The sequence below is a fragment of the Peromyscus leucopus genome, chromosome 6 (assembly GCF_004664715.2).
Source record: "Peromyscus leucopus breed LL Stock chromosome 6, UCI_PerLeu_2.1, whole genome shotgun sequence".
In the NCBI taxonomy this organism is placed as follows: Eukaryota; Metazoa; Chordata; class Mammalia; order Rodentia; family Cricetidae; genus Peromyscus; species Peromyscus leucopus.
Genome location: NC_051068.1, coordinates 10,022,783 through 10,040,553, shown reverse-complemented (window position 1 = coordinate 10,040,553; position 17,771 = coordinate 10,022,783). Strand labels below are relative to the sequence as shown.

Below are 17,771 nucleotides of genomic sequence, written 5' to 3'. Positions count from 1 at the left end.
TTCTCCAGTCTTATCCAGTTCAGCACCCCTGTGTCAGGAATGACGCTGCCCACAGTGGGCTGCATCAGCTCATGGTAATTAACTTAAGACAATCCTCTATAGACATGGGCATCAGCTAAGCAAATGTAGGAAATTCCTCATTGTTCTCAAGTGATTCTCAGTGTCAGGTTGACAAAGCTAACCATCCAACCCACTTTAGACTGAGCACTTTGAGAATGCTTTAGGTTTCTGCTGTGATAAACACCATGACAGAATCAAGTTGGGGAGGAAAGGGTTGATTTCATTGTTCAAGTCTTGGGTCATACTCCAATACTGAGGGAAGTCAGGGCAAGAACTTAGGGAGGCAGGAACTGAAGCGGAAGCCATAGAGGAACTCTGCTTCCTGGCTTGCTCAGTCAGCCTTCTTGTAGCTCCCAGGACCACATGCCCAGAGTTGGCACTGCCCACAGAAGGCTGAACCCCTCTGCGTTCATTATTAATCAAGAAAATGTCCCCAATGGCCTTCAGACAGGCGATCTGGTGGAAGCATTTTCTCAGTTGTTATGTCTCTCCCTAGGTAAATCTAACTTGTGTCAAATTGACAAAAGAAAAAGAAACAACAATAACCAGGACAAAGGATATGCCTGAATTCACCCAGCTCATGGGAACTGAGACAACTGCAGGTGCCCTGGCCCTGGTTTGAGGGCCCCTGGACTAGCACTCTCCCCAGAGTCTGACAGGGGACCTAAGACCTCAAGGTGTTCCACGTCTGCCCATTTCCCTGAATCAAAAGCTATGTCTGCCTTACCAAACCATCTTCAAACGGGATAAAGCCACTGGGTGGTCTAGGATTTCACAGAAATGAGGATCCGTGGGTACTTTTGATACAGTTGAATATTTATCTTCCTTACCTCTTTTTAATTTCTTCATCCACTTTTTGGAGTATATGCAGTATATAAGGATTAGTTTTCCGTACATTTTCTGAACAAAGCTGACTGTACTGTTCCTGGAGGGCGTCCATAGACGCAGGAGCTTTGGAAACATAAATGCATTCTCATCACATATAAATTATGCCCAAAGTTTCAACAACTAAATTTCTTTCAAAGGAGAGAGAGAGAGAAAGAGAGAGAGAGAGAGAGAGAGAGAGAGAGAGAGAGAGAGAGAGTGTTGAGGGTGAGGAAGAAAGAGAAAAGTTGGGAGGGGGAGCAGGGGGTCAAACAGGTTATAAATGCACCAGAGAAGGTGGGCAGACTGTGGTTCCAGTCAGCACCCTAGCTGAAAGGGGACGACTAACCTCTACCATGAATTGGGTAGCTGAGGGAGAAGTGTCCAGAGAAATTACTCTGGGCAAACTCAAGCATCTAAGGGAAGTTCAAACTCAAACTGAGTCTAAAGTCTTCCCAGGTGTCCCTTTGGGTTGCAATGATCTCACACTTTAACTAGGCTGCATTCTTAGAAGCTGCCTTCTATAATTTCCACATCTCAGATACGTCCATTGCTGTGGAGCGGCATCTGCACTATCAGAGTGTGCCACCCACAGCTGCAGAACAAGATCTAAGATCCGGTATAATTAAGTTAAAAGGAAAATAACTTTGCATATATATATTTGGTTTTTCGAGACAGGGTTTCCCTGTGTAGCTTTGCGCCTTTCCTGGAACTCACTTGGTGGCCCAGGCTGGCCTCAAACTCACAGAGATCTGCCTGGCTCTGCCTCCCAAGTGCTGGGATTAAAGGCATATGCCACCACCGCCCGGCTCTTATATTTTTTAAAGATGTATTTGAACTTTATTCTTATTTATTTGTGGTGTGTGTGTGTGTGTGTGTGTGTGTGTGTGTGTGTGTGTGTGTGTGTTGACAGAATTGGAATCTTTGGTCTAGTTTTATACCTTTCAATTAATGTTATATGGTGAGTAGTTCTTTCAAACATTACTCTCTAAAACATACATCAGGAAGGTGCCTCATGTGGATGGATGTACATGCATACTAAATTCTATCACCCATTTTAGGAAACTTTTGGCTATTTAAATAATGTCGCACAATATTTTCCAAGATGATCAAAGAATCTTGGAAGTGAGTTTAATTTGTCAACTACTTTTGAAAAGTGCCGATTTAAGTGAAGGTAAACAGAGACCTATGTAGGACACTTCTCAGGACATTTAAGTCACTCAGGTGTACGGAGATTCTCTGAATTGCCCAGGGGAAACCGGGTCAGAATGCAGCATCTCTGAGATGTATATGGAACACCATTTACTAAGTGCAGTATTAGCATCCGGGAAACACAAACACTCCGGTGGTTTCTAAACCGACACCACTTCCCTGCCTCAGGCTACTAACTTCTTGAGATGGAATACAGGCGCTTCTGGTGTCTGCCCCTACAAGCGCCAGGGAGCAGACAGAAATTGAATCTCTAAACTGTGCTTTCTTCAGAGGCCCAGCGACCGTGCCCATGGAAAGCAAACTGCCTTATTCTCCCCTCCAGGGAGCATGACAAGAGCAGTCAGGCGTTCAGCCTGAGTACACCTCTAACTTTATGCTTAATTTGTTAAATTCATGGACGCAGACATACTCAAAGTGCATGTGGAAGTATACGTATGAATAAAAATGTCACGATCATTCACTTTCTATATACTAACTTAAAAATGAAACCAAAATAGATGAAGAGGTTAAAAGAAAAGAAAATGTGGATGGTCTAGAAGTGAGAACTCGGAAGTCTCAGGAGCTTCCTGCTTGTCTGGGATGGTTTCCTGGGGCACAAACTCGTGGACTCAGAAGAGGCCCAGCGCACCTTCCCAGACCCCAAGAGCAAAGCCGCAGGCACTATCCTGCCACACCTCTCCTCACAAAGCCAGGCGAACCGGTGGTGCTAAGGGCGCCCCAGAGTTCTGCCCCTACCTGGGGCTTCTGCAGATGGGATCCGCCGTCCTTCGGTTGGCCTGCAGCTGCAGGGCCGGGTACCCCTTACCCAGCTCGCCCGGCAGGTCCGACCACTGAAGAGGAAGGTTGTGGCTGGGCTTTCGCTACAGAGTGCGCCTGCTGGGTCTCGGGCTGGGACCATTACCGGGCCAGCAACCCGAGTCGCTCCCATGGCAACCACAGAGCTTCCTCCAGAAGGAAGGGGGAAGAGGCGGGGCCACAGTTGAGAGGGCGGGGCACCCCGTAATCAGTAGGCAGTGATCGCTCACCTTAAATTTACCTACTTTGGGTTATAGTCACTGAGAGGAGAGCTTCAAGGGTTGGGAGCCTAGCCTGCTGTGCTAGGGACCAACTACAAATCCAGTGACCTAACCTTTCTCCCCAAAAAGGACGCGAAAGGCTAAGCTCGGAATCTGGTGGTAGAACCTCCAGGTGTAAAGGGCGTGGGGCTGTAATGTCTTAAAGGGTTTTGTGAAGAGTGGAGCCCTTTGGAAGGGTTTCCTGGAGAAGGTGACTTCCACACTAGTCTGAGACAGCCCGCCCCAGGGCCAAGCTGCAGAGGCACAGGTACAGTCAGTACCTTGAGTATGGACGCAGGCAAGGTCATATCCATGTGGAATCTGAAGTGTAGTCGGGCTGTGAAGGGGTGGGGCCGATTGCAGACCCACCGATGGAGGGTGAATTTAGAGGACAGCCCAGAAGCGGGGCCTGAGATAGCCTCAGAAGCCTAAAAGAGGCAATAAAGCCTCAACTAGCGCTGGAGACCAGGGGTGCCAAGGAGTATTACAGGGTGTCTCAGTCAGGATGCAGTATTGAATATGTGAGGAAGGCCAGAGAGAAAGAGGTGGGTTGGGTTGGAGCCAGACAGATCCCTGGAGGGTAAGAGTGGATGAAAGCCGGCAAGGTAAAAACAGTTACAAGGTAAAGAACAGTCTGTGTGGTGGCGCATTCCAGCACTCGGGAGGCAGGGACCCGGAGCTCTGTGACTTCGAGGGCAGCCTGGTTTACAGAGTTCCAGGAAAGCCAGAGCTACAAAGAGAACCCTGTCTCAAAAAACATGCTGCATGCTCTGTGTGTGTGTGTGTGTGTGTGTGTGTGTGTGTGTGTGTGTGTGTGTATGTGTGTGTATGAGTGTGGGGGTGTGGAGTGTGTGGGTAGGGGTGTGCCTGCGCCACCAAGGAAGCAAGCAACACAGAAAGACTGAGACCAAGGTCCGTCTTAGCGGGACCTGCACCTTCCTCCAAGCCCTCTTGGCCCTGCCTAGTGGAGAACCGCCCCTGCACTTGAGAGATCTCCAGACTGGCGGGGCTGCCCTTCTTGACCCCCATGCACTACTGCAAATGGTTTCCTTTGGCAGGTGCTCCTGCCCCGTGCTGGTTCGTCCCTTTGGTTGGCTTTTGCTTTGCCTGTTGAGGGCTGGTTTCTCTGTCTACCAGCCTCACCAGGCGGGAGGGGCCTACCCACTGGCCTCCACTTACAGGGAAAGAGTGGCCGAGAACTAGATTTTCACCCCTTAGCCTGCTTTACAGATAACAACTCTGGTGACTTTATGAAAATACGTAAGATATACATTTTCCCAATATTTCCTGGGCGTGACGGCAAGAGCAATGATCTCTGGCAAACTTCCATAACTCATTTGAAACTAAATCAAAATAAGTATCTTAAAAGTTAATTTTCCTCCTGTTGTTTTTGAGACTGGGTCTCACTGTGTACCTCTGGCTATCCTGGAACTCACTGGGTAGACCAGGTTGGTCTCAAACTCACAAAGATCCACCTGCCTCTGCCTTCCCAGTGTTGGGGTAAAAGGCGTGCACCACTCTATGCTCGGCTTTGAAAGATTTTTTTTAAATTATGCCTATGTGGTGTCGTGAGGGAAGGTATGTACATATGAGTACGGGTGCCCACAGAGGAGAGAAGAGGGTGTGGGGAGCGGAGTCACAGGCAGTTGTGAGCCTCTAGATGGGTGCTGGAACAGCACCTGAGGTCCTCTCCCAGAGCAGTAAGTGCTTTCAAAGGCTGAGCCATGTCTTCAGGGCCCAAACAAGCCATGTAAAAAGACGAAATTAGGCAATCTGTGTGTTAACACACGTGCACAAACTTCCTAGAAAGAGGTGTTCACGCTTTAACTCTTACCCTAACATGAAATACAAAGAAACAGAAAATTCATGTTGCAAAATCGTTTCAGTCTTTTGTCTGTCGTCGCCATCGCCCTCGCGTCCCGTTACTAAGTCTGGTTGTCAGGGAAATCTGATTTTTTCCCCTCCTCTTCACAGTATTTCAGATTTGGGATCATGGAACTTTATAAACTCGTGACAAAGGAAGTACTAAAACAAGAACATTTACCCAAGGTTCTTCAGAGAAATGACCCCCAGCGGGTCACTGATAGAACGTTTTTCATGGATGGTTCCAATCAGAGTTTGAAAACCATCCCGCCAGACATTTTGGCATTAAAGGAATTAGAAGAACTGCATCTGGAGAACAATCAGATTGAAGAGATTCCCCAGGGCATCCAGCATTTAAAGAATGTCAGGGTCCTCTACCTGCACAAGAACAACCTGCAGAGTCTGTGCCCGCAGCTGGGGGAGCTCAGCAGCCTGGAGTCTCTGGACCTGAGCTGCAACCCGCTGTTCTATTGCTCGCTGCCAGTACTCAGCTGCCTCCGCACCCTCCGGGAGCTGCGGCTCTACCGCACCGGCCTGAGAGAGGTTCCCACCGTGATCTGCAAATCCCTGCACCACCTGGAGCTCTTTGGACTGTCAGAGAACCACTTGGACTCACTGCCCAAGGAAATCGTGAACCAGACCAAGCTCAGGGAGATCTACTTGAAAAAGAATCAGTTTTCGGTTTTCCCTTCCGACCTCTGTGTACTCTTGAACCTGGAAGTGATCGATCTAGACCACAACAAACTGAAGGCCATCCCGGAGGAAATCGGGCAGCTGAGGAGGCTGCAGAAGTTGTACGTGGCGTTTAACAACCTGCCCCTTCTACCCGAGTCTCTGAGCCAGTGCAGCAAGCTGTCGGTGCTGGATTTGACCCAAAACCTCCTCCGCTCCCTCCCGGCCACCATGGAGCAGCTCTCGGAGCTCACCGAGGTCGGGCTGAGCGACAACCGCCTGGATAAGGTGCCGCGCCTCCTGTGCCGCTGGGTGTCGCTGCAGCTGCTGTACCTGCGCAACACCGGCCTGCGCGCGCTGCGGCGCTCCTTCAAACGCCTGGTCAACCTGCGCTTCCTGGATCTCAGTCAGAACCACATAGACCACTTTCCCTTGCAGATCTGCACGCTCAAGAACCTGGAGATGCTGGCGCTGGACGATAACAAAGTGGGACAGGTACTGCTTCCCTTCCCGCTCTCACTCTGCTCTGCCTTTCCTTGATGTGGCGCTATGTTCAGCCAGCATGTTGAACCCGCTACCTCAAACAACAAACATAACAGGCGTATCAAAGATATCCCACAAGGTGGCACTTTATATTCTTCCGTTCCAAATGATAGTAATTCTAACCTCCATCTAATGTTCACTTAGGACATGGGCCACAGCCACTGGGGTGTTCCCATTCGCAAGGACACACGAGACAAAACCGAACTGAATTGTTTTAAGGATCAAACCAAGGGTTTGGACTCTAGGGTCTCTCCTAACATAGGCCACCTGACAGTTTCCATAAGACTTAGACTTCACCCCCTGGCCCCTGGAAATACCTTAGTCCTTAACTTTCCATTCACGGAAGACTGAAGAACAGGTTGGGATTTTTTGTTTGTTTGTTTGTTTGTTTTTCCTGGAGAAACTGTCCCATGGGTGCGGGGTGCACTTTGGAATTACTCATCACAGCATTCACTGTTGGGCATCTGAGGAATGGCAGACCACTAGAATGTCAGTGGGGGCACAGGCAGATAAGATGCAGGTTCCTTATAGAATTGGATACGATACAATGAAAGCTAACTGAAGCCGTATGTGCCAGTGTGGGGACAACTCAAACCGGGATGCTTATTGAATGGGGGGGGGGACCCGACAAAACAATATATTCATTGTTGAGCCGTACAAAATTACAAATACAGAGACCAGTGACGTGGCCCACTGGGTAAAATTGCTTGCTGCCAAGCCTGGAAACTTGAGTTTGATCCCGGGAAGGCAGGGGGATCATTGTGGAGGGACAGACCAGACTTCTGTAAGTTGTCCTCTGACCTCCCTACTCACCGTGAAGCATACAGGCCCACAAGTACAAACACACAAATAAAGAAATGCATCAAAATTTTAATAATACACATATAAATAAACACACATATATACCACTCATTTAAAGAATATTTATAATAATAAAAGTATAAAAAGCAATAAAAAATATAATGAATTGGAAGGAAAGTCACCAAGTTCCCAAGAGTGGCTACCTTTGGAAGGAGGGATCAAGAAAGGTATTAAGCTCAGTGCTTGTCTGCCATGTGGAAGTTCCTAGTTCAGTCACCAGGGCCATAAATAAGTAAATAAATAAATAAGCACAATAAAATAGGGGCATGGAGATAGGAAAACCACCTGGAAGCCAGTGGGTAGTGAGCTGGGAATACACAAAATAGTGGGAGCAAGAGAGACGACCTCAAAAACAAGGTGGAAGAGAACTGACTTCCAAAAGCTGCCCTCTGCCCTCCACACACGTGGACTGATTGTGCCCCGACACACACGCAGAGGGTGACCCAGAGAGAGTCAGAGAGAAAGAGAGAATGGGGGAGAAATCCCTTCCAGAGGAGAAAGTGTGTCATCTAACAGTCGGAGTAACTCAAAATAGAATGCATGTAGGAAGATTTTCTAGTTAGCTTTCTGCTGCGGTGGTAAACACCACGACCAAACACAACTGGAGGAGGAAAGGGGTTATTTCCTCTCACACTTCCTGGTCAGTCTGTCACTGAGGGAAGTCAGAACAGGAACTCAAACATCTCAGGCGCAGCACCCAGGAGGGCTGATCCCCACGGGCTGCCCCCAGGCTCGCATTTGGCTACCTTTCTGATACAGTCCAGACCCACGGCACAGGCATGTTTTGTACCGTGGGATGGACCCTCCCACATCAATTAGAAATCAGGAAAATGCCCCACAGACATGTTCACAGGCCACTCCAGTGGAAGCAGTTCCTCAAGTGTGGTTCCATCTTCCCAGTGTGTTCAGTCGAAACCAAAATTAGCCACCACAGAAGGGTAACACTGTCCTAGTCATGGCTAAGTCATGAGCAATAGCTAACCTTTTCTTGAGAGAAACTTTAGTTCTCAAAAGAGAATTGCATGAATTCTGCTTGCTAACAAGAGAATCCCAGCTTACCCTGTGAACCAAACTGTGCCGGAGTATAGACGTGTAGACAGATATTACTGTACTGAACGAGAAAATCTTTATGAACTATTACTTAGAGTTTCCAGTTATTCTGATTATATGTTTTGCGCTTTGGTCCCTCCTTGTCTGATTCTGTAACTTATAACTTATTTCTCTTCTTTGTGGTGTATGACTTTTACCTCTCCCACACAAAGACTCCCCTGATTGATTTCTGGCTCTTGGAGCCTGGCAGTAGCTTCTCCTTGCCTAGGTAGGTGTGAAAATAGCTTTCAATGGGCACCTAAATTTATTTTACTTGTACAGTAAATTACTATTAAAAGAGAAAGCAAAAACAGAGTATTCAACCTCAAAATGGTCAACTATGGTATCATAAATAATTGCTCCATGTTGGTACTCTGCAGATGTCTGTGTCCAGATCTTTCCATTTTTATATTTTTTTTTTTTGTGTGTAGATGGATAGATGATGTGTGTGTGCCACAGCATGCATATGGTGCTCAGATGACAACTTGGTTGGGTCAGGTTTTGCCGTCTACCTTTGTGTGGGTTCTGGAAATGGAACTCAGGCCAACACAAGTGCTTTCACCACCGAGCCACTGTGCCGGCCCTGTGTGTCTACATTCATTTCCACTATGTGTTAACATGAATTGATGAACAATTATGAGGTCTTGAAATTCCTGGACAAAGGGTGAAGACTTGTGAGCATTCAATGTACTTTGAAAATGAAATGTTGCATCAGTGTGTTAAGTAAACAATGGTGAGGGTTAGAATTACCAGGCTGTAATGATGGATGAGGTTGAAGTCTTCCTGTTTTCCATTTTATTGAATGCAGGTGCCTAGTGTTGAAGGGGAGCCAAGTGCCCTGTGAAGAATTTTTAACCTCAGTTTCTCTGGAGATAAACTTGATCTGATTTTTTAAGTCAATAAATAAACTGGGTTTGGTGACCTGTACCTCTAATCCCAGCTCTTGGGAAACAGAGGTAGGAGGATCAGAAATCAGAGGTCATCCTTAGCTACATTGCAAGTTCCAGGCTAGCTTGGGCTACACGAACTCCTGTCTCAAAATAATAAAAGCAAACTAACAACCCTCACCCCCCCCCAATGGAAACATTCTTAGCATTTTTAGAAAAATAAACCTTCACCTTACATTAAAAAAAAAAAAAGATCTAAGAAATTCCAGTTCTGCAAAACTTTTACAGAAATTTAGTTTATTCTTATAGTATGCTTCCTTCTTTTCCGATTGTGAGAGGCACTATTCCCCACTGATGAGCTATAGAAAGGCACGGGGGAGGGTCCTGAGCAGTGCGGAGGTCTAACCAGAGTGGGAAGGAGGGCGGCACAGACTGCAGAGAAGGTAAGAGGAAGACAGGAAAATGAGGAAGGATTTCCCACGGGGAAGGAAGTCAGATAAAGGGGTGTGCGAGTTAAGAACAAGAAAGGAAAGCATCTTTGTTACACAGTGTGTGGGGTGGTTATGTAAGTTAGAATAAGGTTTTTCCCATGAGATTCTAGAGGAACCAGAATGAGAGCATGGTAGACCTGGCAGTTTTCTACTGGTGGTGATGCTCTTTGCTGTCTGGGAGGTGGTGCTACCTGGCTAGGCAGCAACATATCCAGCCGCTGTGTTAGAGGGTTAGAACACATAATCTTCTTAAGGATTTCCTTTGAAGTCTGGCAGTCTGTAAAATAACCACCTAACTTCCAAATAAGGCGCAAAAGCCTTGGTGTTCAAAAGAAGGCAAAACATGATGAGACGGATCCTAGTATCTACACAGGGTGTCCTAATTAGAAACACTTTGAACATATGTTTGCTTCCAGCTGAGTTCAAAGGCAGTTTCAAAACTGTCAGGTGAAAGACCTTGGGATCTAAAAACCAGGTGTCACCAAATGTATCAATTCAGGAAATAAATGTATTACAGATATTATTATTATAATATTCTATATAATTATAGTGCTCTTTCTTCCAACATTATCAAGCATTTGACATTCTCTAGGTAACACATATACAATGAAGCAACATGAATTGACCCAACTCATGAAAAGCAGAGGAGTGGCAGTGTTAGCGTAGACAGGTCTGGCCTTGTGTTTTCAGAGGCTCAACTTCTCATCCGAAGAGCTGAAAATTAGAGCCCGCACCAATTTACACAAGAAGCAAGGTTCTATCATTTGAGCAAAGTGATGGCAGAGATTATAGGCAGATACACTGTCAAGATCAATAGGAGACCACATGAGTAAGGATGCTCATGGCCCCACACATTCTATGCTTCATTCTGTGGGGTTTAAAGACTAGTTACTTGGGGTGGGGCTAGTTTGGATGGCTCTCTATTTTTGATTGATAGATTAGATCATATATTCATTTTTTTTCCTACTGCATATGTTCCTTCCTATAATGCATCTAGTTTTAATTATGTCTCATTTGTTATACATATACACAAGCTAGTAAATAGAGGACGAGCCCCAAAGATTACTAGAGAACACAATTTTATCTTACTGCACGTGCAACCCTAATCTAGTTTAAGCCATGTTGGCCCTCCTATTCATCATATCTGGATACACTTGGAATATGCTTGAAAAGATACCATCCAAACTGAACTGTAACCAGAACAGGACGATTTATACGTTTGTTTAGAGATGGGAGTACATGTAGCCTGATGCAGGTGCGAGTCCCAAGGGGCTCTGAGCTTACTAGGTGCATTGTTTGGAAAGGGATGTATGTGCATGGTGTCTGCAGTGAAAGAGCTAGCCAGCCAAGTGCATTATTACAAGAGAGGGACAATGTTGTGGAATGTTATTTTAAGGTGTGTTACTTTTGTTTATGTTGCATTTGTTTAACTCTGTGAAACTGTGATACTGTGCCTGTCTAAAACACCTGATGGCCTAATAAAGAACTGAACGGCCAATAGCAAAGCAGGAGAAAAGGTGAGTGGGACTAGCAGGCAGAGAGAGAGAATATATAGAAGGAGAAATCTGGGAGGAAAAAGAGAATAGCCAGAGAAAGAGGAGGACTCCAGGGGCCAACCACCCAGCTACATAGCAAGTCACAGAGTAAAATTTATGGAAGTAAGAAAATGGGAAAAGCCCAGAGGCAAAAGATGTATGAGCTAATTTAAAGTTAAGAAAAGCTGGCTATCAACAAGCCAAGCTAAGGCCAAACATTTATAATTAAGAATAAGCCACTCTGAGAAATATTTTTGGGAACTGGGTGGTGGGCCCCCCAAAAGAGCAAAAACAAACAACAATAGGACAGGGTATGGCTGAACCCAAACCAAATACTGCCCCACACTTGCCTGCCTCAGCAGGAAACAGGTGGAAGCCCAGTCTGCAAACACATATGGTAATTATGCAGTACACATATGAACATATACGGAAGCGTCCATTGCTAGGAGACATTGACAACCCTACTTTTGGTTTAACAGCTTGTTTCGAAGCCAAAACTCAACTTATTCCTTAAAATTCTCATCATAAAGTCAGTTAAATTTAGCACTGGGGATTTGTGTACAACTTTGGTGACACTAATGTCAGTATTGATAACCCACTACCACCAGACAACTTAATTTTGAGTGTTTAAAAACAATCTCAACCTTAACTTTAGCTTTTTGGAATACTTCCAGTTACCACCGACTGTGAGCTCACTTATAAAACTGAAGACTCTTGGACTCACAGGAAATGACTTTTTATCCTTCCCAGAGGAAATCTTTTCCTTAGTGTCTCTGGAGAAATTATACATTGGACAAGACCAGGGATTCAAGTTCTCCAGTGTGCCAGAAAACATCAAGAAATTGCAGGTAAGCCCTCCCAAGGAACAGACAAGAGGTGCATGCCACCCTGCCCCAGAGCTAATGCTGAGAGAACATGAGGCAATGTTTCCCACATTGCATAAAGGATGTATTTGTATTGGATTTTCAGCCCCAAACCATGGGTTTTACATTTCGGGGCTCTGACTGTTACTGAACAAGCCCTACAACACTGTACTGTGATTGTTATTTAGTATGTCTTGTACCTATTCTTTTTCTGTCCCACCCGCCAGCTCCCAAATAATAACACAGAGATTTATTATCAATTATGAAAGCTCAGCCTATAGCCTAGGCTTGTTTCTAACTAGTTCTTTTAACGTAACCCATGTATAGTATTCTACATTCTGCCATGTGGCTCGTGGCTGTTACCACTTGCCATGCACATGCTGCTTGCTCTGTGTCTCCTGGTGTCTCTGCCTCTGTTCTTTCCAGAGTCCCCACTGTCCCCAAAAGTCCTGCCTAATCTCTTCCTACCTACCTATTGGCCATTCAGCTCTTTATTAAACCAACCAGAAGGCACCTTGGCAAAGACACATCTTCACAGTGTAAATAAATATTCTGCCACAATGTCTTTTTAAAAAAGATATCTTATAGCCGCTCAGTGGTGGCGCACACCTTTAATCCCAGTACTCGGGAGGCAGAGGCAGAGGCAGGCAGATCTCTGTGAGTTCGAGGCCAGCCTGGTCTACAAAGCAAGTTCCAGGAAAGGCGCAAAGCTACACAGAGAAACCCTGTCTCAAAAAAAAGATATCTTTTGTTTATTCCCAACAATTTCATATACATATGCAATGCATCTTGATCCCATCCCACCCCAACTCCCCTGCTTATTCCCCCAAGACACCCCCTTACATATCTGCCTGTCTTAGTTAGAGTTACTATTGCTGAAAGGAAACACCATGATCAAAAGCAACTTGGGGAGAAAAGAGTTTATTTCACTCACAGTTCCATATAGCAATTCATTGTCAGAGGAGCTGATACAGGTGCCATGGAGGGGTGCTGCTTACTTGCTTGCTCCCCGAATGGCTTACCTAGCCTGCTTTCTTATAGAACCCAGGACCAGCAGCCCAGGGAGGTCACCCACAGTGGGTTGGGTCCTCTATCATCAATCACTAATTAAGAAAATGCCTTACAGCTGGATCTCATTTTCTTAATTGAGGTCCCCTCCTTTCAGATAACTCCAGCATGTATCAAGTTGACATAAAACTAGTCAGCACACCCTCCAACCTTCAGGTCCAGTCTTCTTTTTTAATCCCACTGTATCCATTTCTGCTGCCTGCTAGAATGCTGATTGACCATTGTGTGGCTTGCTCTTGTGCAGGTAACCACAGCTTCTCCTAGTTCATAAGTCATGTCCTTGTCCAGAAAACAGCATTTCCCAGCACTCCTCCCCATCCTCTACCTTTCTGTCCACCGCCTCTGCTATTACATTCCCTGAGGGGATTCAACACCAGTGCCGTATACGGGTTATTTAAAATCCGCTTATTTTCAGCCTTTTGACCATTTTCAGTCTCCACATTAGCTGCTGCCTAATACAGAAAGAAGTTTCTCTGGCCAAGGTTGAGGACAGAACTAACCTATGGGTATAAATGTAAGTATTATAAAGGCAGTTGACAACATGAGCATTTAGCAAAAACACAGAAATAGTTTCTTCACTGGCACTTATGACCTTCCAGCCATGGGCTTTTGACCAGGTTTATAGTACCAGGCACACATTCCCGCCTGTGTGGGCCTCAAATCCCAGCAGAAAGTGATTGGTTACCCCCATAACTTACATGCCACTATTGCATCAGTGGCTCTTCTTTCTACTATTGCATTTTGGTATTTTTATTTGTAGAAATTGACTCATACCATTTTCTATTTAATTTATATATTTCATAAATACCCCATTGAAAAAGACATTGTTTAGAAGTTAAAGTGTCCTATAAGTAACATGATTGGGAGCCTAAAATTTTGGCACCCAGGATTCCCTATAAGGAACAATATGACCTGACTTTCTTGCTTGGTGATGGGCAATCTGATGACAGGTCCATAGTTCTCTGCTGAATCCTGAATCAAAATAACTTCATCCACAGTAGTGTTTTTATATGTGTATTTGTGGAGAACTGTTTGTCCATATTCCTCTTCCCTCTTAATGATAATGATGTAGTAGCTCTGGGCTATTCATAACCTTTGGAACAGAACTGAGCAATGGTATGTATAATACTGATAATTCTCACTGTGACACAGAGATCCTATCCTTAATTCTCCATTACTCTGTCTATGCTCAAAGAACACCTTTCACCATCTTGTTCCTTGTACAAGACATACCATTACCATGGGGTTAAATGCAAATATTAAATATTATTATTTTTATTTTGCCCAGTAAAGTTGAAAATAGGTAATCCAAACCAATTATCCATGGTTTTTGGCTACTTTAACCTATATGACTTGGGGCACTTAGTTGAATAATTATAGCAATTGCCAAAGATAACTAGCTATTGAAAGGGAGTACATGCTGTAATGACCCAAGTTCCTTTTTATGAGGTTTTGATAAAATTAAGTTCCAGTATTCTCATTTCCTGTGTAAATGGAAACTAAATCCAATGGCTTTACTCAAAGCAATTGTATTTCTTGATATTAATTATGTAAATATTTACTAGTTAGTCCTTTTGCCATTGGGACCAGTATACCTTACTAAACCATCCAAGGAAAGATGGGTTTATTTGGGCTTTCCATTGGAGGATTTCAGTCCTACACACTGGGAAGACATCATGGCAGGAGGGCTTTGTGTATGGCAGAAGGAATATGTAGCAGAGGCTCCTTAATCTTGGCAGATCAGGAAACAGAACTAGACCAGAGCTAGGACAGGTATGACCTCCCATGGCCTGCATCTGGGCTTGCTTCTGCCAGCTAGCCCACATCTTAAAGGCTCTCCAACTTCAAGAAGCACTGAAGATTGGGGAATAGGTACTGAAAGCATGAGGCTTGAGGGACATTTCAGATTCAAACCACAACAAACATGTTTCTCCATTGTCCCAAGGCATGAGTTCCCTACTGCACATGAGTGGATACTCACAGATAAGTCTGGTTATTGTAATTCGCTTATTAAGATAAGTGTCCTCACCACACCCTCTCATGTTATGGCAGAATCTTAAAGAACTATACATAGAAAACAACTTTCTGGAGTCCCTGCCTTCATCCTTGGGGTCAATGTCAAACCTGGAAGTTCTTGATTGTCGGCATAATCTTCTTAAGCAACTCCCAGATGCCATTTGCCATCTTCAAGGTGAGGAACTTCCTAGAGCTACAGCCTGGTAGAGTGAGCTCCACATTGCCCAGGAATGGCTTCTTTGACTTAAGAAAGACCAATTTCAGAGTCTGTAGAGCTAATTACAACTTTTTGTATGTAATTCCTGTATCATCAGCCACTGACAGGCTCTCTAACAACACAAGGGAAGCCAGGTGCCTCTATATTTGTATAGCTAAGAGTCTTAGTAGTTTATGATTTGAATGAAAAAGAGAAGCAAATAGTGGTTGCTTAGAAAATTAGTATACATCCATGATTTCATTACACCACCATCAGCACAACTGACTGAATGAACACATGTGATATGGCAACATTTAGAGTTGGGATCCTGATGTAAATGTTTATCTAGATCACTAAGTCATTTGAATAAAAGGAAAATTATTGACCCAGAATGATGAAATCAGCAAAGGGGATTTTTATAATTGCATGATTGACTTGGAAAAAGTAATCACACTTGATTCCTAAACACTCAAGTATTGTTTGGCTGAGTCATTCCTTATCCATATATCCATGTACCCTCCCATTTATCAAGTCTTTGCTGAGTACTGACTGGGTTCTTTCCTGCTGTGGAAGATCAGACATAGACAGACATTTGATTAGATGGTATTAGAAGCCATGTGTTTGGTACCTCCCTCCTCTCCAACCACTTATCAGTGGATCTCACCTGGGTGGGTTTAGGCACTGAGATCCTAGGTTACATCAACCAATTAAAATGAAAATCTTTGCAGATTTGAGAGAGCTACTGCTGGAGGACAACTTACTCAGCCGCCTCCCGGATAGCCTTGATCATCTGGTGAAACTTAAAGTCCTAACACTAATGAACAATCCCATGAAAGACCCTCCAATGGAAGTGTGTGTCAAAGGCAATGAAGCCATATGGAAATACTTGAAGGAAAACAGGATTAGGAAAATAATGGCCACAAAGGTAGACTCAGTACAGATTCTTTATATTTTTATTTGTAAATTTTTATTCTTGGACAACTTTTTGTGTGTATATGATGCATCTTGATAACACTTGCACCTTATTCCCCTCAACCCTGAGCTCAGACCTCCCTCAACCTGTCCTCCTTCATGTCCCTCCTCTTCATGCCTGCCCTTTTTAATAACTCACCAAAGCCAGTTAATGTTGGCTGCATGCCCATGAATGTGGGGCAGACACTAGAGCATGGGAACCCTACCAGCAGTCACACCCTTAAGAAAATTGATTCCTCCAGAAGCCCTCAACTGCCAATAACCCTTCAGCAAGGGATGGGGCCTCATGAGCCTGTCCGTGATGAATTGTTGGTGGCTTGATTGTGTGTAGGCATCCACAGCTGCTGTGCGTTAATGACTGTGATGGCCATGTTGTGTTTAGAGGGTGACTCCCCCTCCTGGGATCTTATATTCTTTTCTCTTCTGTGATGTTTTCTGAGCTCAGGGACTAGGGAATGAGCACTCACCACTTACATATTATCAACTCTGACCAGTTCTGATTCTCTGCACTGACTGCCACTCACTGCTGTAAGAGGCTTCTCCAAAGAAGGCTGGGTGCAACACTAGCCCATGGATAATAGTCAGTTTCCTGATGGGCCCTGCCCAACCTGTCGAACAGTCCAGAATAAAAGAGTGAGGCTTGAGAAATAATAAATAGGAAAAACAGAGACATAGACATAAAAGAAAAAGACAGAGACACAGGATAGCTTCAGGGGGGCTCTGAGCCAATACCACAGCAGCCCGAAGTTTATTTATCATAGCCTTTTTATACCCAAAGCAAGGGAGGCAAAAGACTTCTTCCTCTCAAGGACACCATGGTTCAAGGCACAAACAAGTGTAAACACATCCTTAATTCTCAAAACATCTAGTAACCACACCTTTGGCAAAACATCCTGTTATACAACCTTGAAGACTAAGACATCTGGGAAGAGTTGGGCAGGAAACAGCACCAGTAGTGAAACCTCGGACCAGACATTTTTATCTGGTGTGTAGCATCCTTTGTGCATTAGGTAGCCATGATTGTTTGGGGCAGACATCTGACAGTTGAAGTTAACCATTTTATTCTTTACCTTGGGCAAAATCTCCCTTCCTGATCATTTTAATTTCTGATGTAGAGGAAGGACCACCCCAGAATTGAGCTTTAACCCTTTCATTTCCTAATCGATCAAAAGACCTTTCTGTTTACCATGTAAACTCTGAGTTGGAAAGAAATATTTTGCCGAAGGAACTGTTCTAACACCTACTCTGTGTTCTGGAGTGGTGTAAATGGGCCTTGAATAAAGGATTGGCAGGATTAGACATCTGGTAACCATGCCTTTGGCCAAACATTCTGTTATCCAGCCTAAGACAAGCTTGAACTCTCTGACCTTGAGTCAAGAAGGAATCAAGGCACAATCTGGGGTCACTGTGGGATCCCACAATTCCCCCCTTTTACATTTGTTTATTAAAGGTCCTCTGGACCCCTCAGATGACTGTGCCTGTCGTAGGTTGCCTTCTCAACCACCCAGTCTTACCTGTCATTGG

The 17,771-nt window shown here is 44.7% G+C and overlaps 2 protein-coding genes across 3 annotated transcripts in view; one reads left to right on the top strand and one right to left on the bottom strand.

The window, feature by feature from the left end:
- Lrrc34 (leucine rich repeat containing 34) overlaps positions 1-3,011 on the bottom strand; it is a 49,146-nt gene extending 46,135 nt beyond the window's left edge. For both annotated transcript variants that reach the window (XM_028872618.2, XM_037206524.1), the window contains exons 1-2: positions 2,872-3,011; positions 891-1,011 (exon numbers count right to left, since the gene is read on the bottom strand). In XM_028872618.2, coding sequence (XP_028728451.1) covers positions 891-1,000 — 110 coding nt within the window. In that variant the 5' untranslated portion in view covers positions 1,001-1,011; positions 2,872-3,011. The remainder of the gene's footprint in view (positions 1-890; positions 1,012-2,871) is intronic.
- A 248-nt stretch (positions 3,012-3,259) lies between these two features.
- Positions 3,260-16,937, top strand: Lrriq4 (leucine rich repeats and IQ motif containing 4). Its single transcript, XM_037206523.1, has 5 exons — positions 3,260-3,459; positions 5,166-6,221; positions 11,807-11,980; positions 15,116-15,254; positions 16,004-16,937. The coding sequence occupies exons 2-5, from the start codon at positions 5,184-5,186 to the stop codon at positions 16,282-16,284; spliced, it is 1,632 nt and encodes a 543-aa protein (XP_037062418.1). The 5' UTR covers positions 3,260-3,459; positions 5,166-5,183; the 3' UTR covers positions 16,285-16,937.
- The last annotated feature ends 834 nt before the right edge of the window (positions 16,938-17,771 follow it).